Genomic DNA, 25,997 nt, shown 5'->3' with positions numbered 1-25,997 from the left:
GCTCGCTTCCCAGTCCTAATGGTGCCCTCCCACTGCCTAGACTGCACCAGCTCTGGCACTCACTGGATACTCACTGAGTCAATTCACCCAGCAGGAAAAACAGAGACCAAGAGCTGCAAAGTTTCCTGTTGATTTAGTGGGCTGACTTGCTCACAAAGGTATCCAAGCTAGGGAAGAGACAAAATCAAGTGTCTGAAAGCAGAAAGCATACAAAAGGAAGAAAATTTACTGATTTATAGAACTGAGCTCCTAAATACTTATCTTTATTCCTGAATTATCTCTGACTGTGCTTAACAAAAACAACTTCTTTAAAATCTGTGAGAGGTGGCCATTGTGAGGGCTCCTAACATCAGCATTTCACATTCTGCTTATAATCACTCACTACAGTGCTCAGAGTCTTCAGGTACAGCTTTGGAGGTGACAAATGGGCCAGTTGACTTAGAGAGGTATATCATCACTCCACCTATCTGTAGCATTTCAGCTGTCTTTGAAACTGAGACTAACCTGCTTTACACCACAGCATCGAATTTCTCAGCCAACCAGCTGTTACCTTTGTGGTCTGATTCAGCAGCTTTGTTTTACTCTGTTTTTATTGCCCTAGGCATATGTCCCATGTACCACCTTAGCCTAGATGACATTTAAGGTACTCACCACTACACCCACTGCTGGTGTGAGTTCTGCCCTTTCATCTGCTAGTATTATAATGTAAGCCCACTTCAGTATCTTTTTTTCAGGTCTAGTTTAAAAAAAAAACCAAAACCAAAACAACAAAAAAAAAAACAAACCCCACAAAACAACCAAAAATGTATTATTAAATGCTGTTCTAAAAACTTACTGCTTACACTGTATAATTAGTTGCATCCTTTTGGCAAGACATTTGAGGTAGCCAGCTCATGCATAGCTGAGCACACAGGCAGGCAGAAGGTGGCTGCCTCCAATAGGTACAGGGATATGCAGCCTGTACTGGCTGCTTCCAATCACTATTTTCCTTCTATCAGAATTGTACACAGAGCTGTAGCTCCTTCGAGTGTTAAGGTTGTGCTGGGCCAGCACTAAGGCTTTATGGCATTGTTTCTGGTGTAAATTCACATTAATGTGAAGGTACTAAAGAGAACTTGGGAAATGTTATCCATATATATTTCCTAATACTTGGGAAAGATTATAATGGAAGAAAGAGCCCTCAAATCCCTACAGCTGTAAACTTGATTTGAGATAAAGTTTGTGTCACTAAGAGCTCCTCTGAGACAAAGCTAAGTGATAGGGTAGGTCTTCATGGTGATGTTATCCACAGCTTACTTCATTTCTGGATTAAAATAATATTCAGGTTGCTATGTCCTTCACATTCACTCCGTGGTGCTAAGACTTCTGGGTTCATCCAGCAATTCTGTATTTGCAGTGAGCTGCACTGCAGCCTGAATTTTTTCTGAGTGGGAGAATGTCTGTCTATTCTTGGCATGGGGAGAGTTATGAGAGGTCAGAAAGCTGATGTTCTCAAATGGCACTAGCCAGTGCCCACACTACTAAATAATCACTTTGGCAGCCAAAGAGTTTTGCTCTACTTCTGCTAGGCAGGTACAATTATAAATACTGCTGCACTTAACTAAAGGGTTCTAGGTAGACTCCCTGTGGTCAGGAGTCAGTTGTGAAACACTCAAACTATGTCTTGAAACACATTTGTTGAAGCTTTAACACAGCATTCTTGGCTCACATTGAACAACTAAACATCACAATGTCAGAATCCCTGTACTAATGCTCTAACTTTTGTTATCTCTTACCCTGACACAAGTACCACAATGAAAGAGTTTTGCAAAACCTTTGGTACACTTACGGCATGAGAAGCAAATTCACACCCAAGTACAATAAGAAAAGTAGTTCCTGTTCTTAGATTCAGGTATGAGTTTTAACTTTTAAAATGTAAACTCTGTTGCATAATATTTGTACACAAATATACTAGGTTTTACTGAAGAGGCAAAAACCTCCAAGTCTGATAATTCAGCATCCACCATTTCTATCTTTCTATTCAGGAAAGTAAATGAAGGGGTTTGGTTGCTGAGTAATGCAGTTATTCACTAACAAAACAAGACTTGCTCACAGCCTCCTTTCAATCACACCATATCCCACCTTTGATCATTTTATTCTCCTCGTGGAATTCCATCTAGGCATAAAAAGAAGTCTCCACACGAGGGAGGTAACATCAAATGAAATTCTACCATGTAGCTGTAACTAGCATATGGGACTCGAGTCCAGTACTGTTACTGGGTTCCTCAGTAAGTATCCTAAAGACAGATTTTCAAGAGAAAGGGGAAATAGCTGAGAGTGAAAAGCACAAGTTACAGCAGAGAAACCCAAGAGCAGCACCAGGAGTTCCTTATTAGATGTTAGAAGAAAAAGGCAAGGTAAGAGAAGCATACCTAAAAGGAAGGGAGAGTAGGTAGACAAGAAGTTTGTATACAAAAGGTTGCATGAGACCATGCGTTTGCAGACAAGAAAGCAGGTCAAAGTTCACAAAGAATGTTCCTTCAGAGAAGAGGATATATTGCTAATTACCAGTAGTCTTTAGCCTCACATGCTGCCTGTGCTTAGATGAGGACCTTCCCACCTGTGAAACATGACAAAACCATCAGTGCTCATTATGTCTTACCAAAACCTTAAATTCTCAAGAACACAAAATAAAATACTGCTCATTCTTTGTTTTCCAAATCAGGACAAATATCATGAGCTAACATCAGAAATCCTGGCTAAGTTCATATGAACAGCTAGATAAACATAAAATTATCTTTTAGATAATCCTAAAGGAGATTACCCCCAGCCTCTAAGCTCTCACCAAGCCAAGCAGCAGAAGCTCTATCTTCCGTCCCAATTCCCACCAGCACTCTTTTGAAGCTGAATATCCCACAGTCCAGCTGGGTGGAAATCAGACTTTATTGCTCATTATGGGACCCCACCTCTGCTTTCTGTAGCTTATCAGAAGAAAATGATCTGTGAACTAGAGTCCCTGAAGGCAATGGTTGCAACTGCCTCAGAGGAGTATACCCTGCAGATACTGACACTGCAAGAAAAGCAGAAAGAGAAAATAAGAATACTAGAGCAAGAAAAGCAACATTTGTTAAAGATCATTGGCCTCATAAAGGAAGAAAAGAATTTTCTTCACATTCAGGTAACTTAGACGATTATGAGTTACATGTTTTCCAACAGCAGCTGGATGCATTTTATACATTTGATCTCTTACCTCTCAGCCTCTGATCTTTTGGTATTAACAGATGCTCTGGAGCAGACACTAGCCACTTGGCACAGTTGTGCTGCTGGATCTTGGCTGGCTCTGGTGAATATCCTGTTCCCTTGAGACAGGCTGTGTTGCCACTGTCAGAAGTCTTCACTTGCATCCATTGCGCCAACTCATTCTTCCAGGGTCACACTTGAAGGGGGAAGGAAATCAATGTCTTCCTGGTACTAATGTTGTAAGTTCTTATGTAAAAATAAGTCCACTGTTTTACCACACTGAACCTTAGCATCTTTAAATCTGTATTGTTTATCTTCCTGCCACTGCAGTCATACTGATATCTATGGGTAAGGTTAGTTAAGTACTTCAATTTAAATTTCCACTTTATACAGCTCTTGAACAGTTTCAGCTACTCAGGCAGAAATGACATTACTATTGGAGAAGAGTAAGAGCAGAGCTATGACATGAGGAAGGAGAAGCCAGGGGATGAGGGTGACTGCAGTGCAGTCAAAGCATGGTCTTACAGCACCAAGCAAGGTGCTGGTAGCAGTTGTCTTCAGAAGTTGCAGATGAGGCAGTTAACCCCAGGGTCTATGCATGGTTGGTGGCCGAAGTTAGCAACACAAGACAGGGACAGAGTCAGGACTGGAGACAAAACTGCAACAGACATCCAAAAGGATCCATTCAGGAGGAGTTACTTGTGACATCAGTCCAAGGTACGGTTAGTATACAGAGAAAGGACTAGAAGCAGATACACCTACAGCACAGCTCAACAGCCCCAGCCTGCTTAACAGAGCTCCTTGGCTGTGGGCAGGTGGGTGGATGGAGAATCTAGCGGAGGCTGATCAGGATAATTAAGGTTCTTGGGGCCCTGACAGCTACTGTAGCTAATTCAGGAAGCATCAAAGTGTTGGTTGGAAGGAACATCTAGAATCTCCAGCCTACCAAGCAAAACTATCACCTACATTACATCAGCTCAGCCATGACCTTGTCTGGCTGAGTTTTTGAGATCTTCCCAGGATGGTGATCTTCCACTTGCATGGGCAATGCGTTCCATAGTTGGATCATCCTCATGATTTTCCATGCTGGTGGAAAATCAGCAAGAGGAAGAAACAATTGTCCTACAATTTCTCTGTAACCTACAGCAATTCCACTGTAGTCAGAGGTGTGATAAGAGCAGGCGCAACTGCCTGAACTTTCTTTCATCCCCTAGTTTAAGTACTAAGCTTAAGTGGTAAAGGTGAAAAAGAACAAGCTTCAAGACAGACTAGGTGGGCTTCTTATTCACCTAGCTAGCACTTGGTGAATGTTAAGAGGCTTTGGTTTCATTAGCAAGATCCAAATGCTCATGAGTATCTCTTCCTCAGTCCTAGACCTAGCCAGCTCCAATTGCTGGTACTCGCAGGCTTCAGTGCTTCTTCGAGCTATACAGAACCTCTCTGAAAGGAGCAACTGGGAATTTACACAAAGTTACACTTGCCTTAGAAAGCCCAGAATCCAAATTCTAGCTTGGGCTATTTAAGTTTTGCAATTCGGGTAGAGGAGGTTGGGAAGAATAATTCTGCTAAAGCCAGAATTAAATTTCTGAAACAGCATTCAACTGTTCTAACTGGCATGGTTAGATACTGAAAACTTCCTTGGAAGAAGCCACCTAGGCTGCTGACTTGCCTGTTGGAGGCAGCATGGTTGTGGCTCAGTTGGTGTAGAGACACAGGCAGACCAGCATTGCTACAGAGGGCTGGTATACATATGAGAGCAACAGAATTCAGAATTCTCATCAGAATACTCACAGGTCCCCAGGACTCTAGTTGTCTTCTGAGCAACAAGTAAAACACCCTCTTGATTCATTCCCTATCCAGCAGCTTAGGCAGGTGTTTTCAGTGAGTGGATGTAATCACATCATGAAACGCTTCTCATGGGAATAGGCTATGGTTTTACACATAGACCCAGCTCTTAGACTTCCAGATTTCTGATAGTTTTACTTTGACACTAATTTAAAATGCAATTAAAATTCAAAATTACAGCAGAAAATTAAAAATACAGCGCAAATACTATCCCATGTTGCCATCCAAGATACATTTTTGTCACCAGTTCCAGTGGAGTAAATTGTAAGAGCAGCACCTTATTTTCTCCTGTGTGACCAGCAACAGAGACAGAATATCTTGCTGGAAGGTTTTCTAGGTGCATGTGTACATCAGAGAGATAGTGTACTCAGATGATGAAATGTATATAACTTGCTTTCTAGAAGGCTAAGCGTTCAGAGTAGCCTTCTGTAACACCCTTCTGCATGCTACATCTGAGTTTGGAACTCTCGGTTATACTTCCATCCCATCAGTCCTTTTCCAGAGTGTTCTCTCTGACATACCAGAGCATTCCAGAGTTCCCACTGACATGTTCCTGATCAGCTCAAGCCTCTGTTTCCTGCAGGTGGAGTGTCTGCAGGCAAGTGTAGCTGAGGAGTATTCCTGCTATCTCAATAAGCACAGTGCCCGCAAACTTCTTCTGGAAAAACTGAATTATATGAATGCACATCTGGACATGAGACCTCACCAAGAACAAGGCAGAGAGAGTGGATCTCTGGAAGACCCTATCCTGCACAGAGACCCAGACGCACACACATGGGTGCAGCAGTGCAAAAGAAATTCAGAGTATCTCTGAAATATCCTCAGATATGCTTTGATTCTTGAAAGTTAGAGAAATTCATGAACAAAAATTCCATAAAGAGGTAGGAAAGGGAATAAGCAGGCAGATACCTAATAGTGTGGTCCGATTCCATAAGTCATTGCTTATATTCTTGTGCACTGTTGCTCAGCACAAGAGGTAAACAAATGCAAAAGTTCTTTATGTTTTTTTGACTCTGTGCCAACTAGCAGCACATCTTTCCCATCCACACGTGGCAGCTTTGTGCCTATTCATGTTTCAGGTGTCACAAATATCTGGCATAGTGGTTACTCACAGCGATAGAGACTTTTCAGTGTGCATGATCTCTGTTGATCCAGTCATGTTACAGGCACCCATAGTGCTACTGCTTCTTACTCTCTGGTTGTAGCCATTGTGTCTGCATAAAGGGCTCACTCACCTGGAGTCCTTTCTATCAGTCAAAACTAAGCCTGAGCTTTCACATATTTATGTGTCTATGGGAGACAAGGCAAGACAGTGGATGGGAACACTGCAATATACTTGTGGACTTGCAGTTTTTCAACAGTAATACCATCTGCACCCATTAAACTCTTGCTGACACTTTGTAGGGTTATGTGGCCTAAAAGCTTAATAGATGGTTTTGAAAACTACAACTGCAATTTTTTTTACATGGGCTTTCAGCAGTGGCTGTTGTCAAGGGTGAACATGTGGTGAAGTTAACTCTGGTATTGAAGGTAGTCCGGCAGGACCTCACAAAAGTCCATGCAATGCTGAACCAAGTGAAAGCAAGCTATGGAGATTATGTGCCCAGAAGAGATTTTGAATCACTGGATTAAAAATACTCCAACTTACTTCAGGAGGTAAGCATAAGCTCTTAATTTTTGAGCTACACTACACATACAAAAACACAGCATAATGCTTCAGTACTCAGGTTGGCACAGGGACTCAGTAAACCCAAAGCTCACATAAGGGCATTTCTTTGTTCTTTGTATATAAAATACATGAAAAGTCACTGTCTTCTAATTCCCAAAGCTCCCTGTTTATTGGAATCACAGACTGCCTGAGCACTCAGAATTAATGCATCACCACAGACCCTTAACAGCAGGTTTACCTGAGTTAGTACAATAAAAGCAAGGATAGCTCACAGAGCACCAGGAGCCTACAGACTATTGGCTTGAACACTATTCTCTGAAGTCACCATAGATCTAAAAAAATGAACTAGGTTCACCTGACATACGTTGCACAGTGTTGTCCAAAACTACTGCTGGCCTACTAATGCTTATCTGTCTAGCTGGGGGTTTGCCTTTTCCATTAGAAGTAAATGACTTCTTTAGTCTTCTGGGACTCCAAGGTCATCAACCCAGCTTTGGGGCTGACCTATGCATTTTCCAGCTGTAAAAGATCTGGACTAGGCTCCTCATGTTGTATCCGTTTGCTGTCTTTTCAGAATAAGTGTCTGACAGCTTGCACTGGAGATGCACAGGAGCAATGCCAAGTCACATGCAGGATAGGGTCTGCTTCTAACCTTCCAGCAGCAGTGTGGTAGTGACCTGAGCTCTAGGAGGGTGGAAAAAAGACCACATCAGATCCCACCATGTAGGTAGTGCACAGCTGTCAAGAGGGTTGGATGAAAACCTCCATTGAGTTAAAAAAGAAGTACCTGTGGTTGTGCCTCAGAAAAGCAGTGCCAGGCTGATCAAGATATATTTGGGCCATTGACACCTTCATCCAAGCCCTGACTATCAGCACAGCTTGATCCACTGCTCATGTCCCTGTGTCAAGGCATAATAAATACAAACACAACCCTCAAAACCCAGACCAGAGGTGTGGGTACCTCTGAATTTCAACGGACCTTTGTACTAGTACAGCAGAGATAAATCATATAAAAAATAAATACTTTCTAAATAAAATATAGTGGATTTGAAGAAGAGGGGTGGAAAAATCTCTAGAACAGAAGCCTGTGTTTCTCCAATTCTCTCCTAGTGGATTAAGATATATTTTTAAACACAAAAACTGGTATAAAAGGGTCACTCACATGTTTTGTCAGAAGTTTTTGTAAATGGTAACAATAAATTTTAATAAATAATTTATTTCCTTTCTGATCTCAAAGCAGTGATCCAGACACCGCTCCCTGTAAGTCTATGGACTACAATGACTGCTGACCTGAGCTGTCCCGCTGTTGTCAGAAACAGAAAATTTCTGTTACCTTGGTTAGTTTGTTACAGTCCATCTTTCTGTATTCTTTAGACAAAAACTGCAGAAGAATTTTGATCAGCTCCATAAGGAATATGAACCACTTCTGGAAATCCAAAGAGAGACTGCAGAAGAGCAAGACAACTTCCATGCTGAACTTCCACAAGTTGAGCACAACAGCACACCCTGGCCAAAATGGCAAAGTGTTCAGGTGCCAAATGAACTTAGTAGTGGTTTGCTTAAGGCAGCTCATCTTTAAACACTTTGCTATGGTTCATTTCTTACCTGCAATGCCCATTTTCTCTGATGCTTTTAGGTGTGGCCTGAGTATTCCCTTTTGCCTTACTGATCTTTGGAGACAAATTAGGTGTCTAGAGATCTGATTCTGTTGTAAGGCTCTTACTGGGATTCACACACACTTTTTCTACCAGCACAGTGTCTTCTTGCTGTTACAGAGGTGATTTCTGTGGGGATTGACCAATGGCATCATCAGGCTGAAGTGAAGACCAGCTATGAGCTCGTGGATGTGCTGCTTGAAGGAATAGGAACAAGAGTGCTTCCGTGGATGGGTATGTACAAGCTTTCTTCACTGCCTGTTTCCACTGAGAATAATTGGTAATAAGCATCCACTATAAAGGTGGGAGAATTGCTTTGATGGCTGGTGTCTTCAATATTCAACTTCCCATCAGTGTAACCATCGAAAATTTTAAAGCTGGGAAAACTCAGGTGCACTAGAAAAGCTGAAACAGAGTGAGCGTACTGAAGACACAGCTGAAGTGGCCACACTTTATAATGATACCACATGAATCATCATACATGCAGGTGGGCTAGAGCCCCTGCTAATGCTGCACTATATGGCTGAGCCAAATTAACAGCTTCGTGCTGCTGAAAGGTCTTGTCCTTCTCCCCTGTCCCTAACCCCAGCACTGGCTGCAGTGACAGGGAAATGTCCAGTAGAGCAATATTCATTTATTCCCAGGTTAGCCCTCTGCTGATGACATTAATTAAGACAAGCACTAGAACGACTAACAAGAAGTAGCAAGACTACACAGGAAATTACTTATTGTGGGAGCAGTAAAATAATTCTACTCACACTGTCTTGAGCTGCCTGGCAGAAAAGGACCTGGGAGTGCTGACTGACAGAGCTGAACATGAGCCAGCTTGTGTATCAGCACCATGTGGCCAGCCAGACCAGAGCAGTGATCATTCCCCTGTACTGGGCACTGGTGAGGCTGCACCTCAAATCCTGTATTCAGTTCTGGGCCCCTCACTACAAGAGAGACATTGAGGTGCTGGAGCAGGTCCAGAGAAGGGCGACAGAGCTGGGGAGGCCCCTGGAGCACAAGTATGACAGGGAACAGCTGAGGGAACCAGGTGGGGAGGGGGTTCAATCTGGAGAACAGAAGGTTCTGGGGCAACCTTATCGCTCTCTACAGCTACCTGAAAGGAGGATGGAGCCAGCATGTGGCTCATCCCTTCTCCCAAGGAACAAGTGACAGGAAAGAGGAAATTACCTCAAGCTGCATCAGGGGAGGTTTAGGCTGGAGATGAGGAACAATTTCTTCCCCAGAAGGGTGGTCACGCATTGGAACAGGCTGCCAAGAGCAGTGGTGAAGTCACAATCCCTGGAAGTGTTCCCAAACTGTGTAGAGGAGACCCTTAGTAACATGGTTTAGTGGTGGACTTAAAGGTGCTGGGGAATGGTTGGACTTGATGATCTTAAAGGTCTTTTCCAACCTGGCTGATCTTATGATTCGATGATTCTATGATTGCACTGCACCCCAGCACATGGGGGATCAGATGCTAAGGGGACAAGGAAATGTTATAAGGATTTTTAGAATCATAGAATAATAGAATTAGTGTTGTAAAGGACCTTAAGATTATCTGGTTCCAATGCCCCTGCCATGGGCAGCAACACCTCACACTAAACCATCCCACCCAAGGCTCTGTCCAGACTGGCCTTGAACACTGCCAGTGATGGAGCATTCACCACCTCCCTGGACAACCCATTCCAGTGCCTCACCAACCTTACAGTAAAGAATTTCTTCCTTATATCCAGTCTAAATTTCCCCTGTTTAAGTTTCAACCCATTACCCCTTGTCCTATCACTACAGTCCCTAATAAATAGTCCCTCCCCAGCATCCCTGTTGGCCCCTTCAGATACTGGAAGGCTGCTATGAAATCTCCATGCAGCCTTCTCTTCTCCAGGCTGAACAGACCCAGTTTTCTCAGCCTGTCTTCATATAGGAGGTGCTCCAGTTCCCTGATCATCCTCGTGGCCCTCCCCTGAACTTGTTCCAACAGCTCCATGTCCTTTTTATGTTGAGGACACCAGAACTGTACATAATACTCCAAGTGAGGTCTCACGAGAGCAGAGTAGAGGGGCAGGATCACCTCCTTCGACCTACTGGTCACGCTCCTTTTGATGCAGCCCAGAATACGGCTGGCTTTCTGGGCTGTGAGCACACACTGAAGCTGGCTCATGTTCAGTTTCTCATCAACCAGCACCCCCAAGTTCTTCTTCTCAGGGCTGCTCTGAATCTCTTCTCTGCCCAACCTGTAGCTGCGCCTGGGATTGCTCCAACCCAGGACATAAAGCACAACTGTGCCCAAAGGTCTTCTCAGGGACACAGCAGTATTTCTTGATCCTTCAACATCTCTTCCTCAGCCTTTCCAGAACCCTGACCTGTTTGCCCAGCAATTCCTGAGAGGTTTCCAAGGAAGAGCTTTCCTGTTCTGTATTCGCTGGGTAGAAGCTCTCACACAGTTCCATTTAGTCCACCTTGGAGCACTTGAGACACACTACAGAAGGCTGACATCTGTGTTTTATAGTACTGGGAATGAGACCCACACAAATGACTCATTTTAATGACTTTAGATGCTGAGGATGTGGCTTTGGTGCTGCACCACTGTCAGTGAGGCGAATGCCTTACCTATGTCTGTTTCTTTTCCATTCCTTAGGGAAAAGGTGACAATGTTTCTGTGTACCTGAGGCATTAAAGTGAAGTCACGAACAGCAAGCTGACTAAGAAGGATATGGTGAACATCCTAAAGGATGTCTGGAAGGAGAAAATTGCACTAGAACAGCAGCTTTGTCCCAGTTTCCTCCACAAATATCATTTGCTATGACGGTCCATCCAGTTTGTGAAGTAGGGTCTCCCCATGTCCTGCCTAGTATTTCATCTGAATTGCTGAACTGAGTTGCAGAAAACATTTTAAGACCAAATGGCCTCAGCTGGCAGTAACCCTGTGCCTGGCAGGGCTTGCCAGGAATGTGACTCATGGATTAGGACAGTATCACCTGGATAACCTGGCATAGCTCCATCCCAGGCCAGAGGCCTACTCTGCAGCTCCTGCTCTCAGAACAGCTGAGTTGCTCATGATGCAGGTGATGCCCAGCCACCACTGCTAATTCAGAGGCATTCAGGAAACCAAAACTCAGTGCCACATGTCCAGAGCCATAAACTGCAGCCACCCAGCAGCCATTGCAAGAGCAGCAACAGGAGGAGTCAGTGAGAACTCCTGCACAGCACAGGGTGCCCAGGGGAGGAACTGCTGCAGTTACTCCGAGCCAAATCAGCCACACTCATGAGTCCAAGACCTCAGCCAGCTCAGCTGTTGCTACTCTGGGGTGTGATGATGCACTGTGGACCACTGTGCCATCACCACTATGCAACATCTGCACCTAGGTGGTAGAAACCTTGGCAATATCTGCACAGCCAGAGCATTGCCAGGGGCTTTTGCTGGCTTAATTTGAATCCATGCCAATCTGTTTTTGAGCTTCATAGTGTTTGTGTGAGAGAGGAACAGGTGGCACTGCAAGAAAAACAAGGAGTAGGGGCAAAAACTAATTTTCAGTAACTCATTTACCAATAGAAAAGTGCTTTGGGTTTGTTATGCAAACCCCAAAGCATTTGCCCTTCTTTGTGGGCCAAGAAGGGTGGGTTGGGATTGACAACTGGAGGCCAAAGGGGCCTGTCTTGGGTGATACAAAGCTCAAAAGAGAATAAAAGTAGCTGTTTAATTCTTCCCATATTAGGGACAAATACGAGACCATATCCCCAGCTACTGGTCAAGCCCTGTCACTGTGTCTCAGTCATATCAGAGCAACCTTGAGAGGCAGAGTTGCTTTACAGATTTCTTCTCTTGAGCTAAAAGCCTAGAAACATCACTGAGATAAGCCTAAAATGGCTTAATGTTTTCTATGGCAGCTGTCCTTTTACTTCCAGCTTGCTTTCCTGGGGAAATAGGGTTGCTGCAGTCACTGTCTGACTCTACTTTTTTCCAAGAACTACTCCCATTTCCCAACCCATGAGCCAAGCTCAGCTAAATCTGAGGGAGCAGTAGCACCTCACAGGTAGTAAGTTTCTACATATTTCACAAACGTAGGTAAGAGAGATTTTGTGAGTAGCCTCAGCAGTGGGAGAGTTTCATTTATCTGGGAGAAACATTTCAAATGACCTAACAAGGGGGAAGGCTCCAGCCAGAACTACTGCTGTGTTAGCACTGTGTGGGATCCCTATCCCCAAAAGACAGACTGTGCAAACAGCTGGAGTTACATGGGCGTACTTGATCTGGTTCTTCTGCTTATGGGACTTGTTACCTGCAGACAGGGAAGCGATCCCGTCTGCCCGAGTTCTTTCTCAGCTACCTCCAGAAGCAGTATGGAGATGCTGCTGCCATGAAATGGTTTTATACCCTCTTTGAGAACATGTGGCTCTGTTGATCAAACCACATTCTGACCTCAACTTTTGCTGTATTCACTGGGCAGGTAGGCAACCCACAGGCCAGCGCTGCTCTGCCCAGACAACCCTGATGGCACTGGCAGCAGGCAAGGGCAGTGTTTTTACTGCAAAGCAGTTTCACCTCCCATTCCTCTGCCTGAGAAGCTGTACCTTCTCATGATGGTAAAAGCTGACACACACTAGAGAAGGGAATCTTGTGCATGCAAGACACATCAGGCTCTCACTGCTCCTAACAGAGCTCCTAGAAGACCCCCATTTCTTCCACACACCTTGAGTAATACCATACCTTCTCTCTCCAATGAGAGGCTTCTGTTTATGAGATTTACATAACTGCCTCTTTCTCTCAGAAGGTTGTTCCTGAAACAGCTCATGTTTTTTCTCTGTGTGGTGTCTGTGAAGATCATGCCCATGAAGTTAGGTACTGCCCAATATGGGCACTGAATTAGCAAGAGAATATATAGTTGTGCAGCAAAGGGTATCACTATGCATGAGAGAGCGAAGTTAAGGTCTTTGCACATTATCACAAATGTAACATTTCCTGATTTCCCTTCAGTTTGAAATTTCATACTTAGCAGTCTTTATTACATGTGTGTGTAAAAAACAAAGGGATACTAGTAGAAGCAGAGATAACAATACCAAAAGTTATCTTTGCTCTGCATTTCAAGCAACATGGATTCTTACTGTGGCACCAGTGAGTAAATGTTCCTTTCACCTACCACAGCACAGCAGTAACTGACTTTTTTTGAACAGGGAGGTGAAGGCAGATGATCTGAAAACTGCCTTCTGCACAATCGATACTGATATTGATGATCAGACACTGGATACCTATATTGGCTGACTTATCAGGTCCAAACAGATGAGCCAGCCCAAAAAGTTGTGCCTGTGGAAACTGTCCTTCAGAGACTGACTGCTGCCGATGTGAGATGAGTAGGGCCCTCACCCAGGGTGGGAAGCATAACAGGCTTGTGCAGTGGCTACTCCTGGTGTGAGAAAAGATGCTGAAACTATTTCTGCAGGATTCCAAAACATTACCTCATCCTTACAATCATGAGTAAAAGCATAAGCCGATGTTTTTATCCAGTGGAGATGATGGAATCTGGTATGATCAAGTATCATGAAAATATTTGGGGCTAACATTGTTAATCTGCCTAGACTACAAGGACCTCCTCATACATGGGAAGGTATACCAGGCCATGCTCAGTCTCCACAGATCAAAATGATACATTGAGGGAGCGATATTGGTGCATTTAAGGAACGAGAAAAGTTAACAGAAGTATAATTACACCATAAAGGAGCATTTTGATAAACAGCTAAAGGAGAGTTCACATTTTGCACTAGTGATTGGTTTTGTCCTGTATAATTAAAATACAGACACATGTCCATTTTTATAGATCTTAACAGATCAATTTCATGTGGTTCTAGGAAAGTCATTGTTTGATGTACCACCCACCCATCCCATGTATCCACGGGGTGGGGTAGTGTCAACACAGCCATCAGGGAAGGGACTACAGTTAATTTCCAGTTATCTAAAGGCAGTCCCAGTAAACATGTGCTAGAAGGATTCATAGGAGTGGCAACCAATAGACAAAATGTGTTTTGTCCAGTTGCGTTACCCAGTGTCACCCAAATATTTTCTTCTGGCTGAGTAGGAAGCCATGGTAAGGTCAATCCTCTTGTAACAAAGATATAAAAGATAACTCTAAATGATTTCACTGCCTGATCATGAGTTTCAGGGGTCCAATAGGTATTGACTCCCACTGTGGTCTAGGAGCTTTCTTTATCTTGGTGTGGTGTATCCATGATGCTTGTTCCTTAATCTTAATTGCTGTATGAGAAGTCAGCAACACTTGAAATGGATCTTCCCACTTGGGTTCCAGAGGTAAATCTGAAAGAGATCTGATGTATACATGATCTCCAGATTTAATATTATGCACAGGTTCATCAGGACCTCGAGCTCTAGTCCCCAGATCTAGTCTTTCTATATCTTGGATTTGTTTTGCTCATTACGTAGTTGTAGAAGACCTCTTTCCCCTACTTGTGCTGAAGTTCCAGCTTGAACAACATACGGTCTTCCATATAATATTTCAAAAGGACTCAGGCTGATTTTTACTCCAGGCTTAGTCCTAATTCTCAGCAAAGCCCGAGGCAGAGATTGAGGCCAGGACAAATTAGACTCTTGTCCCAGTTTTACAGCTTGCAACTTAATTAAATGGTTCATCTTTTCCACTTGACCACTTAGATTATATGGGGTATGTAATTGCCAGTCTATTCCTAAAAGTTTACAAACTTGCTGAACACCTTTTGCAATGAAATGTGATCCCCAATCCGAGGAGATTACTGCTGGGACCCCAGATCTCGGTATTATTTCTTGTAACAGTATTTCGGTTACTTCTCTGGCTTTATTGGTTCAACAAGGGAATGCTTCTGGCCATCGTGAAAAGGTATCTATCATGACCAACAGGTTCCCCTTTTCTTGGGAGTTCTGAGAAATCAATTTGCCACTGTTGTCCCAGATAATTCCCTTTCACTATTTCACCGAGCTGAACTTTAGGACTTGTTTTGGGTTTATTCTGCAAACAAATTTCGCACTGCTGTGTTACTTGATTAATGGTGATATATAAGTTTTGGGCAATCGTAAGTTTGCACAAGTACTTGTACAGGGCCTCTACACCCCAATGTGAATTCCTATGTTCTGCCATGACTGTTGTCCACAATAATACAAACAGTATTATCATCTTACCTTATGGAGTCTTTGCCCACCTGCTTTCTTCTACTTTTCCTCCTAAATCCTCAATTAACTTTTGATCTTCCCTGGAGTATTTGGGCTCACAATCAATTTGCATTTTACTGTCTGGGACCAAAGACTGCACTTCTAAATTGCTTTCCTCAGCCATTCTTTTGGCCTCTTGACCTGCCATAGCGTTACCTAATTCCTGAGCAGTGCTTCCTCTCTGATGGGATTTACAGTGCATGATAGCCACCTTTTCAGGCAGTTGTACTGCCTCTAAGAACTTGAATTCTCTTCAGCACATTTTATATATTTTCCTTGGGTGGATAAAAGTCCTCTTTCTTTCCACACAGCTCCATAAGCGTGGACTACTCCAATGGCATATTTGGAGTCTGTCCAAATATTAATCCTCTTGGGTTTGGCCAATTCTAACACTCGAGTTAAAGCTATTATTTCCGCTTTTTGTGCCAGGGTGTTTGGGGTAACAGCTTTTGATTCTATTACCTGGTCAGTAGTGGTTACTGTCTACCCTGCCTTACAGATGCCTTGTCAGACAAAGCCGCTTTTGTCAGTGTACCAGGTATCTTCAGCATCTTCTAGCAGTTCTTCCTTTAGGTGTGGTCGGGTGGAGTAGATTGCTTCAATAGTTTTCAAGCAATCATGGGATACTGACTTTCCTGTGTTTCAAGTGAGGAAAGATGCTGGATTGATAATGTTAGTAACCACTATTTTCATGTCATCCTGTTCTACCAAGACAGCTTGATATTTAAGGAATCTTTGTGGTTAAAGCCAATGTCCTCCTTTTATTTCTAGTACTGCTGATACAGTGTGAGATAGCAACACTGTTATCTTTTGCCCAGCATAAATCTACAGGCTTCCTGGACATTCAACATGACTGCTGCTACTGCTTTCGGGCAACTGGTCCATCCTTTACTTCATCCAGTTGTTTGGAGAATTATGCAACTGCCCTTTGATAGGGTCCCAAATTTTGCGCTAGGACCCCCAGAGCTATTCCCTGTTTTTTATGTGAGGACAGACAGGTTTGGTAATATATAGTAGCCCCAAAGCATGGGTATCCATTAATCTTTTCTTCAGCTGATGGAACATTCTATCTGCCTCCCTGTTCCACACAAGGTTCTTTGAGCTTGTTTTCAATAATTTACAAAATGGTTTTACCAGAAGTCTCTAGTTGTATCTCCACAGGCAACACCATCTGGTCATCCTGAAGAACATACTGAGCTGTTTGGCAGTTTGTGCTGGGGACTCTGACAAATAGCTTCATTTCTTGCTGTCCCTAGGGTTTGCTGGCCTGCAGTGATCTCATATCTGAGGTATGTGACTTGCTGTCAGGCCACTTGGGCTTTCTGCAGAGAAACTTAGTAACTGTTAAGTCCAAGAAAATGTAACAGGCTGATTGTTCATACTCCACACAGGTTTTTTTGTTTCAGTGGCTATCAACAGGTCATCTACATACTGCAATATCAATGCAATTCCTTGTGGCCACTCCCATTGTTCCAAGTCCTTGGCTAATTGGTTTCCAAAAAGAGTGGGGCTATTTTTAAACCCCTGTGGTAATACCATCCAGGTTAATTGTGTCTTTCTCCAGAGTCTGGGTTTTCCCATTCAAATGCAAATAACAACTGCTTTCTGGCCTCAAGGATAAGCAAAAAAAAGGCATCTTTTAGGTCCAGCACAGTAAACCAAGGCAATTTGGGTACTAATTTAGTTAATTATATATATGGGTTGGCCATGACTGGGTGTAGATTTTCAACAATTTTATTAATAGCCCTGAGATCCTGATATTTTATAATTCCCATTCAACTTTTTGACCAGTAAAATAGGGGTGTTATATTCTGATTCACACTCCGTTAATAACCCATATTTGATGAACTGATCAGATTCCCTCCCTGTCTTCCATTCTGAGGGGGTATTGTTTAATTCTTACAGGCCGTACTCCTGGTCACAGATTGATTATTACTGGGGAGGCATTTGTTGCCTTTCCTGGTACTTCCGAAGCTCATACTCATGGATACACTTGGTTCTGAACTTTCTCAGATATTCCTGAATCAGTTGGCAGGCTTACTCGGTATGAGGGCTAGACTTAGGACTTCAACCAACTGGTCATCCCTTACCCAAAGTTCTATTTTTTGCTTTTCAAAGTTCATTTCTGTTTCCAATTGCTCTAACAAATCTCACCCTAACAGAGGTTTCGGTGAGTTGGGCAGGTATAACAATTTATGTATTCCCAATTGTTTTTCCAATTTAAATTTGAGAAGTTTCAAAAATACGCCTTTTCACTCTGGCCAGTAGCTCCCTTTACAGTTACAAAATCATCATCTATAGGTGTTAACACTTGATTTAGAAATGAAAATGTTGTCCCTGTATTGACTAAAAATTCCACACCCCATTGTAGTTTCCCTAGCTTTAATACAACCAGTAGACCCACTAGGGTAGATTCCTCAGGTCCCCATCAATCCTCCTTGATGAGAGCCTGTACTGTTCCTTTCCCTGTTCATCTTTTTGAGCATTCATTTTTCCAATGTCCCCTCTGTTTACACCATGCACATTGATCCCTTCCCAAAGGTCTCCTAAGCTCTCCAGTTTTGAATCTTTTGCTTTCCTGTAGTGCCACTACCAATGCTCCCCAATCTTTCCCCCTCCCTGTTACTATAAACTCTCCATGCTTTATCCTATAATAGAGTCTCCAAATTTCTACTTTAAGTCATCCTTAATTTCTGCAACTTTCTTCTGATATCACTTGTGGACTGTTCTATAAACAAGGACACTACTGCTGAGTTCCAGCTTCTGATCCAAGGGGGTGTGCCTCCTCATAGTGTCCCTTAATTTGTCTAAGAATTCCAAGGGGCTCTCTTTTGGCGCTTGTGGAATGGCATATAGGACCACCCAACTAACTGTTTTCGAAATAGCCCGTTCCATTCATGTAATAATCCGATTTCTATATGCATTTAACAATCTTATATGGGCTCCTCTATTGGGATCCCATAATGGATCTTGTAATGGAAAGTTACAAGTGCTCCTTTACATCCTCCCCTGTGGTTTTAAGCTGGTCGCTGGCCAGATCTTAAGCCATTTTTAGAATCAATTGCTTTTCTGTCTCTGTCAGGTGGTCTAATAATAACTGAACATCATTCCAATTGGGATTATGTTGCTTTATCAAAACTTGGAAGTGTTTGGTCACCCCTACAGGGTCATTGTGGTAGTTTTTAGTGGTGCCTTTCCATGTTTTGAGATCAAATGAATTAAAAGGAACCTTTATCAAAACAGGTTCTCCCCCTGGTCCTACTGCTTGCCTTAAAAATGCTTGCAATATTTCCCACCCTCGCCTTCATCGGGTATGAGAAGATACTGGACTGCCTGGAGGGGTGTCTGATTCAGAATCCCCACTTTCCTCTTGTGGTGGTCCTTGTCTCACGGGTGGTTTATACTATCCTGGTAAATCCCCAGCTCCAGGATCTCCTACCTTTCCCAGTCTGGTACATCTCTGCCCTATACTACATGCTGAACAGCATCTCTTTAATTTCCCTTTTCCTTCCCTCCTATTATCCTTCTCCAGAGCCAACACCATCAGGTCTTCTGGAGCCCCCAGCCCACATTCTGTCTGCCATTTGGGATGATTCTGAAGGGTAAAGAACATATCAGCTTATGAAATTCCATCCCATTTTCCTTGTCTTCTTAAAAATAACATTAACTGCAGTAAGGTATTACAATTCAAAGTTCCATCGAAGGGCCACTTTTTCCCATCTTCTAATATATATAAAGGCCACCACTGATTACAATATTTGATCAGAGTTTTCTTATTCACAATTTCCAATGAGCTGAAACGCAACCTAACAGGCTCTTTTGAGAATTCCCCCACTGTGTTGTCCTCCCACTGTAATCCTTCAAAGATATATGATACAATTAGTCCTAGAACAATAATATCTTACCCAAAATAAAACATATAAATGAGTGCTGCACCCACAATGGATACACCTAAATTCCAGACAATACTGTAAATAGAACTCTTGTCTCCCACCAAAAGAGATATTTCGAACAAGCGGGACACTTAGCCCAGATACATAAACTACAATGATGACAAACAGGACAAGGGCTAGATCAAGCCCTGCACCAGGGAGCCTGAACACTATTTTGACAGTTACCCCCTATATTGTTCTACTGGTTCTTTAGTTCTTCCAGACTTCCACAAATTACTCATACTAATTCCCCTGAGTGTTCAATCCAGTCCCAATCAGACCAGTTTCCTGGGCAATTAACAAGCCGAAATTCCTGACCAAATTCCACCCACACTTTACTCTCACAAACAAACATTCAAAGAAAAAAATTGGTTTACACACAACACAACGGTGGATAGGACACCAAAACTCAACAATAGGTTCAAGAGACGTCATATGCTTTGTCCGTCTCTAGCTGTTCCCCTCGTGGAGAACACAGAACAGCAGATCAGGACTCCACACTTGCTTTGTAGCTGTGCCACGTCTCGCTCACGCAAAACACTAATTCACACAACGGCCCGTCTCTCAATCACTCACTTCATACAGAATGTCATCTAAGCCAATAATTGGTAACACATAAATCGTAAGCCATTGTTCACCTGCCAAATGTTCATAAAGCCATTAGTACAGTTACCCTTGTATTGTTACCTTTTAGTGCAGAATGGATACCAGAGCTACCCTACTAGACAATTCAGGCACCCTACTACTACTGTGAGATTCCAGGTACCCTACTACGAGATTCCAGGCTCGTGGCTGGCACCAAGCTGACCTTACCAATCCCAAACCAACCCCTGGGGTGAGCACCAGTGCTCTTTACCTCTCTTAGGAAGTCTGCTTATGACTTATAGAGATCTTCTTTATCTGGTTTCATACATACCTGATGATTCACCAGTGATGGTTTTTGTCTGCCACCGCAGTGATCTGGGCAAGTGGGGGAGTCCTCCTGAGAAATCTCAGGGGTGCCCAGAGGAGTCCTGTCCTCAGCAGGTCCTGCAGTCAGACAGAGAAGGTCCCATCTGGGGTGCCAAACTGATACACAGAATCAGACCCTACAATTCAAAGAGAGTTATGAAACAGGTATGTTTATTACGCTATGTTTTCCAGGACCTCAAGAGAGCAGACTTTGGCCTCTTCAGGAACCTGCTTAGCAAGGTTCCATGGGATATAGCCCTAGAGGGCAAGGGGGCCCAAGACTCTTGGTTAATATTCAAGGATCACCTGCTACAAGCTCAAGAGTGTTGCATGCCGACTAGAAGGAAGTGCAGCAGGAGGGCCAGGAGACCTCCTTGGGTGGATAAGGAGCTGCTGAGAAAAATTCACAGGAAAAAAGAGGCTTATAAAAGGTGGAAGCAAGGACAGGTGGCCTGGGATGAATACAGGGATGTTGTCCGGGTAGTTAGGGACCAAGTTAGGAAAGCTAAGGCTCAACTGGAGCTAAACTTGGCAAGGGATGTTAAAGATAATAGGAAGGGATTTTATAGGTATGTAGCGGCTAAAAAACAGACTAAGGACAATGTAGGCCGCCTCCAGAAACTTTCGGGAGAACTGGCTACACAGGATTTGGAGAAGGCTGAGGTTCTGAATGGCTTCTTTGCCTTGGTTTTCACTGGCAAAGGCTCTGACCACAGCATCCGAGTCTTGGAAGGCAGACACAGGGACTGTGAAAACCTAGACCTTGGGCCCACTGTACATGAGGATCGGGTTCAAGACCATCTTAAGAACCAGAATGTACACAAGTCCATGGTACCTGATGAAATCCATCTGTGGGTCCTGAAGGAGCTGCTGAATGAAGTTGCAAAGCCACTGGCCACCATATTTGAAAAAATCATGGCAGACAGGTGAAGTTCCTGATGACTGAAAAAAGGGAAATATAACCCCCATTTTCAAGAAGGGGAAAATGGATGACCCAAGGAATTACAGACCAGTCAGTCTCACCTCTGTGCCTGGCAAAATCTGGGAGCAGATTCTCCTGGAAGGCATGCTAGGGCACATGAAAAACAACAAGGTGCTTGGTGACAGCCAGCATGGCTTCACTAAGGGAAAATCCTGCCTGACCAATTTGGTGGCCTTCTATGACGGGGCTACAAAAGTGATGGACAGGGGTGGAGCAGTTGACGTCATCTACCTGGACTTGTGCAGAGCGTTTGACACTGTCCCACATGACATCCTTGTCTCTAAATTGGAGTGTCATCAATCTGATAGGTGGACCACTCAGTGGATAAAGAACTGGCTGGATGGTCGCACTCAAAGAGTTGTGGTCAACGGTTCAATGTTTGGCTGGAGATCAGTAATGAGTGGTGTCCCTCGGGGATCGGTGTTGGGACCTGTCTTGTTTGATATCTTTGTCGCTGACATGGACAATGGAATTGAGTGTGCCCTCAACAAGTTTGCCGATGACACCAAGCTGTGTGGTTCTGATGATATGCTAGAGGGAAGGAATGCTTTCCAGAGGGACCTTGACACACTTGTGAGGTGGGCTGATGCCAACCTCATGAAGTTTAACCATGCCAAGTGCAAGGTCCTACACCTGGGTTGGAGCAATCCCAGGCACAGCTACAGGTTGGGCAAAGAAGAAATTCATGGTAGTCCTGTGGAGAAGGACTTGGCGGTGTTAGTCAATGAGAAAATGAACATGAGCCAGCTTCAGTGTGCGCTTGCAGCCCAGAAAGCCAAACGTATCCTGGGCTGCATCAAAAGGAACGTGACCAGTAGGTCGAAGGAGATGATCCTGCCCCTCTACTCTGCTCTCATGAGACCTCACTTGGAGCATTGTGTACAGTTCTGGTGTCCTCAACATAAAAAGGACATGGAACTGTTGGAACAAGTCCAGAGGAGAGCCACGAGGATGATCAGGGGACTGGAGCACCTCCCATATGAAGACAGGCTGAGAAAGTTGGGTCTCTTCAGCCTGCAGAAGAGAAGGCTGCATGGAGACCTCATAGCAGCCTTCCAGTATCTGAAGAGGGCCTCTAAGGATGCTGGTGAGGGGCTCTTCATTAGGGACTGTAGTGATAGGACAAGGGGTAATAGGTTGAAACTTAAACAGGGGAAATTTAGACTGGATATAAGGAAGAAATTCTTTACTGTGAGGGTGGTGAGGTACTGGAATGGGTTGCCCAGGGAGGTGGTGAATGCTCCATCCCTGGCAGTGTTCAAGACCAGGTTGGATGAAGCCTTGGGTGATATGGTTTAGTGTGGGGTGTCCCTGCCCATGGCAGGGGGGTTGGAACTAGATGATCTTGAGGTCCTTTCCAATCCTAACTATTCTATGATTCTATATCAAGTGCACACTGAAGCTGGGTCATTGGGAGCGTCTCCTCACTGAACACCCCCAAGTCCTACTTTCTACTTGATACTCTCCCAGTTCCTCACTGCTTCCAGCTCACTAATGTCCTGACCCCACTGTCCTCAGAAGCCCTTAGCAGGCCTGTCACAGAAACTGCTGTATAAGCAGCATGTGTGGAAAGATGCTGCTCTTCAGTACCCACCTGGGACATCTACAGTCCCACCAGTGGGCACATGGAGGTATGAAAACAGGCATGTATCTTCTCAGTGAGCCAACAGCTCCTTGAAGGTCCCCACAGCCCAGTGTCCACACTTGCCCTTGTGTTGAAGACTTCTCCTTTGTAGGAGAAGAAGGTGAGCTGGTAGTCCTCCACACATGTATTCCAGGCTCTGCAGCACAGAACTGCTTTCCAGGTTCTCTGGTTTGAGCATGTTAATAACCACCAGGAATCTGTGGATGAGAAGGACAAAGTAAAGGTCAACAGGAAGGACTCCCATAGAACATCCATCATGTGGGGGTACAATACAGCCCCTCTCATCCTCAGTGCCTCAGGCACATGGAACCAGCTCTCACCCCCCTTGGAGGAAAGCCCTCCAGGATGGCTCTGCACAGGCAGAACATGGGTATGGCCAGACATGGCCAAGGGAGGGAAAAGCTTTCAGGAAGGAGTTTCCAGGCAGTGGAAGCTTCTTTCTTTGTGCTGCTGCAGGGACTGCTGATGGGACCAGAACTCTTGGGCTTGACTCACCTCTGTGGTCTGTGTAGCCAGTTGAACACAAGGAGGATCTCAGTGTAGGAACTCCTACACAGCACCTGCTGGGAAACTGTCCCTAAACACCTGGGGGATTCAGCAGTTCCCTGCAGGCAGTAGTATAAGCCTGTCCCATCTGGCAATGCAAAGAAGATGGAGCCCTACAGACAAGAAATAGGATAAGTGAGCATTCCTGCTCTGGACTGTCACCAAAATCCAGGAAATAAACTCTCCAAACAGAATGATGGGTTAGAAACTAATGTGACTTTATTACAGTACTAGGTGCATGGGGGATCTCTCTGCCTGTCATGCACACTTGAGAAGAGGCAGTTTACAGCTCAGATACCATTATTATACACATATTCATTATAATTCTGTGAAATGCCCACCCAATTCTCATTATTTATGCATATGGTAATTTGAAGAATGATTTCTAGAGGTCGTGGTGGTTGTTTGGGAAAAAGTACTAATTTTATCCTTTTATGGGCATCCATTAGTAAAGGACATCAGAATGTGTATTTACTCTTTCCAGTTAACTACATGTTCTTGTTTTGTCTAATTTAGGATCCTGAGAGGCTCCTAGAGTTGTTTTATTTTGCAGCTGCTTACCTATTTCTCTGGCCTTATTAACACAAGAAGACATCTGGTCTTCTTGTTGTATACCTTCCTTAAGAATCCTTGGAGCCCTGTCCATGTCCAAGTCCCTATACACAGTGAAATACTAATTTAATTTTGTATCAGTTATACAGTGAAATACTAATTTACTCTGATACGAGGACCAGCTATTGGCTCTGGAGCACCTGTGGACAGTCCCATGTCTGAGGCTGTCACTGGAGTAGCTTTCAGCACGTCCAGATGGCAGAGCTGTGACTGCAGCTGGGTCCCACGCACAAGGAGACACCAGAGTTGCACCCGCTCAGGATGGCACAGCTTCAGGATACTGAGGCAGCATCTCTGGGCAAAGCAAGGAGACACGGGCCCTGCAGCAGAGCTGCTCTGCCCATCCCAACACTCCTTTACTAGCCTCACTCACCTGGGCATGTCTCTGCCACCCTGTACTCATGCAGGGACAGCCGTGGGCAGCGAGTAGCCATCTCTGCTGAGCTCCACTGCCACAGTCCTGCTGGGCTTAGCCCCAGCAGCACTGCCCAGAGAGCAGCCTGTAAGCTGCCGCAACAGGGCCCACCAGACATGAGCCACAGAAAGCTCATATCCATGCTCATTCTGCGTGCCTGTGGATCCCAGACACCTGCCTCTGGCATCTCCTCTGCCTCCAGAGGAGCTGAAAGCTGCAGGACTCCTCACACAGGCTGTACATTACAGAAAATACTGAGCATGTGCAGCCCTAGAGGGCACAGGTCTGCTGAGCCCTGAGATCTGATTCTCTCTGGAGACTGAGACCACAAGTCTCTGACCTCATTTCTGGCCTAGTGTATGATCAGCTGGAGCGGGACAAGGACCAGGCAGCTCCAGCACCCCAGAGCCCTTCTGAACTGACCCCTTTGATCTATGAGTTTCTCCCTGGGGTCACACAGAAAACACTGGAGAGGGGCTAGTCACCCCCATGTGCCCAGCCTGAGGCCTGCTGGAAGGGCTCTTTCCAAAGCTCCTGGATGACTGCAGGGGATGTCGAGAGATCTCTGTGTCGTTTCCCACCTGACTGCTCACAGCCAGAAGAGCACTGAGAAACTGCAGGGTATCTTTGCCTTTTTTGCTCCCTGCATGCTGCAGAAGGACACCAGCTGGGTGGTGCTGGCAGAAGTGGTTGTGCCCAGGCTTTGGGGAGCCTGTGCAGCTGAGCATGGTAGTTTCTCTGCACTGCAAAGGCAGGGACCAGGAGCTGCAGAGAAAAATTTTTGTTTTCTGGGCCTTCAGAAAACCTGGCTTTTTAGGCTAGTGTGAGAGACTGAACTGAAATCAGACTGCACCATCCACTGCCTCAAAGATTGGTATGGAAGGAGTAGAGCTAAAGACCTCAGTGTCCGTTGCCTCAGAGAAGGGTGTGAGGAACTGAAATGGGACTCCACGGAGAGAGGAGAGCCAGCTGCCTAAGAGATGGGTGGGAGGAGCTGAGGTAAGACTCTTCTGTCCATTATCTCAAGGACTGGTGTGAGGAATTGCTGCCCATTATCCCAAGAACTGCTTCAGACATGTGCAGTTGAAGAGCTGGCTGCAAGACCAGCAAAGCTGATCCACCAGGAACTTGTGGTACATGACATTAAGATCAGATGTACTCCCCCCAAGTCATAACAGAAGAGGAAATAGGTAGTCACCATGAAGGACCACTCCATAAAAACACCCTCCAAAAGGACACTCTCCACAGGGACAACCACCTTCAACAACAACTACAGACCCCTGGGACACTGCTGGATCCATGGTGGTGACCATCTCTCTGCACGCCGAACTTTTGCTTCATTTCTA

The 25,997-nt window shown here is 44.5% G+C and overlaps 1 protein-coding gene across 1 annotated transcript in view; it reads left to right on the top strand.

The window, feature by feature from the left end:
- The window catches only part of TSNAXIP1 (translin associated factor X interacting protein 1), a 55,595-nt gene that overhangs the window by 6,391 nt on the left and 23,207 nt on the right, over positions 1-25,997 (top strand). The window contains 11 exon segments of the mRNA XM_034073109.1: positions 2,961-3,157; positions 5,648-5,780; positions 6,545-6,720; positions 7,308-7,372; positions 8,108-8,297; positions 8,490-8,606; positions 11,015-11,147; positions 12,667-12,824; positions 13,149-13,216; positions 13,549-13,631; positions 13,634-13,743. Coding sequence (XP_033929000.1) covers positions 2,961-3,157; positions 5,648-5,780; positions 6,545-6,720; positions 7,308-7,372; positions 8,108-8,297; positions 8,490-8,606; positions 11,015-11,147; positions 12,667-12,824; positions 13,149-13,216; positions 13,549-13,631; positions 13,634-13,743 — 1,430 coding nt within the window.

The sequence above is a fragment of the Melopsittacus undulatus genome, chromosome Z, assembly GCF_012275295.1.
Source record: "Melopsittacus undulatus isolate bMelUnd1 chromosome Z, bMelUnd1.mat.Z, whole genome shotgun sequence".
In the NCBI taxonomy this organism is placed as follows: Eukaryota; Metazoa; Chordata; class Aves; order Psittaciformes; family Psittaculidae; genus Melopsittacus; species Melopsittacus undulatus.
This window is presented reverse-complemented; position numbering and strand designations above follow the sequence as displayed.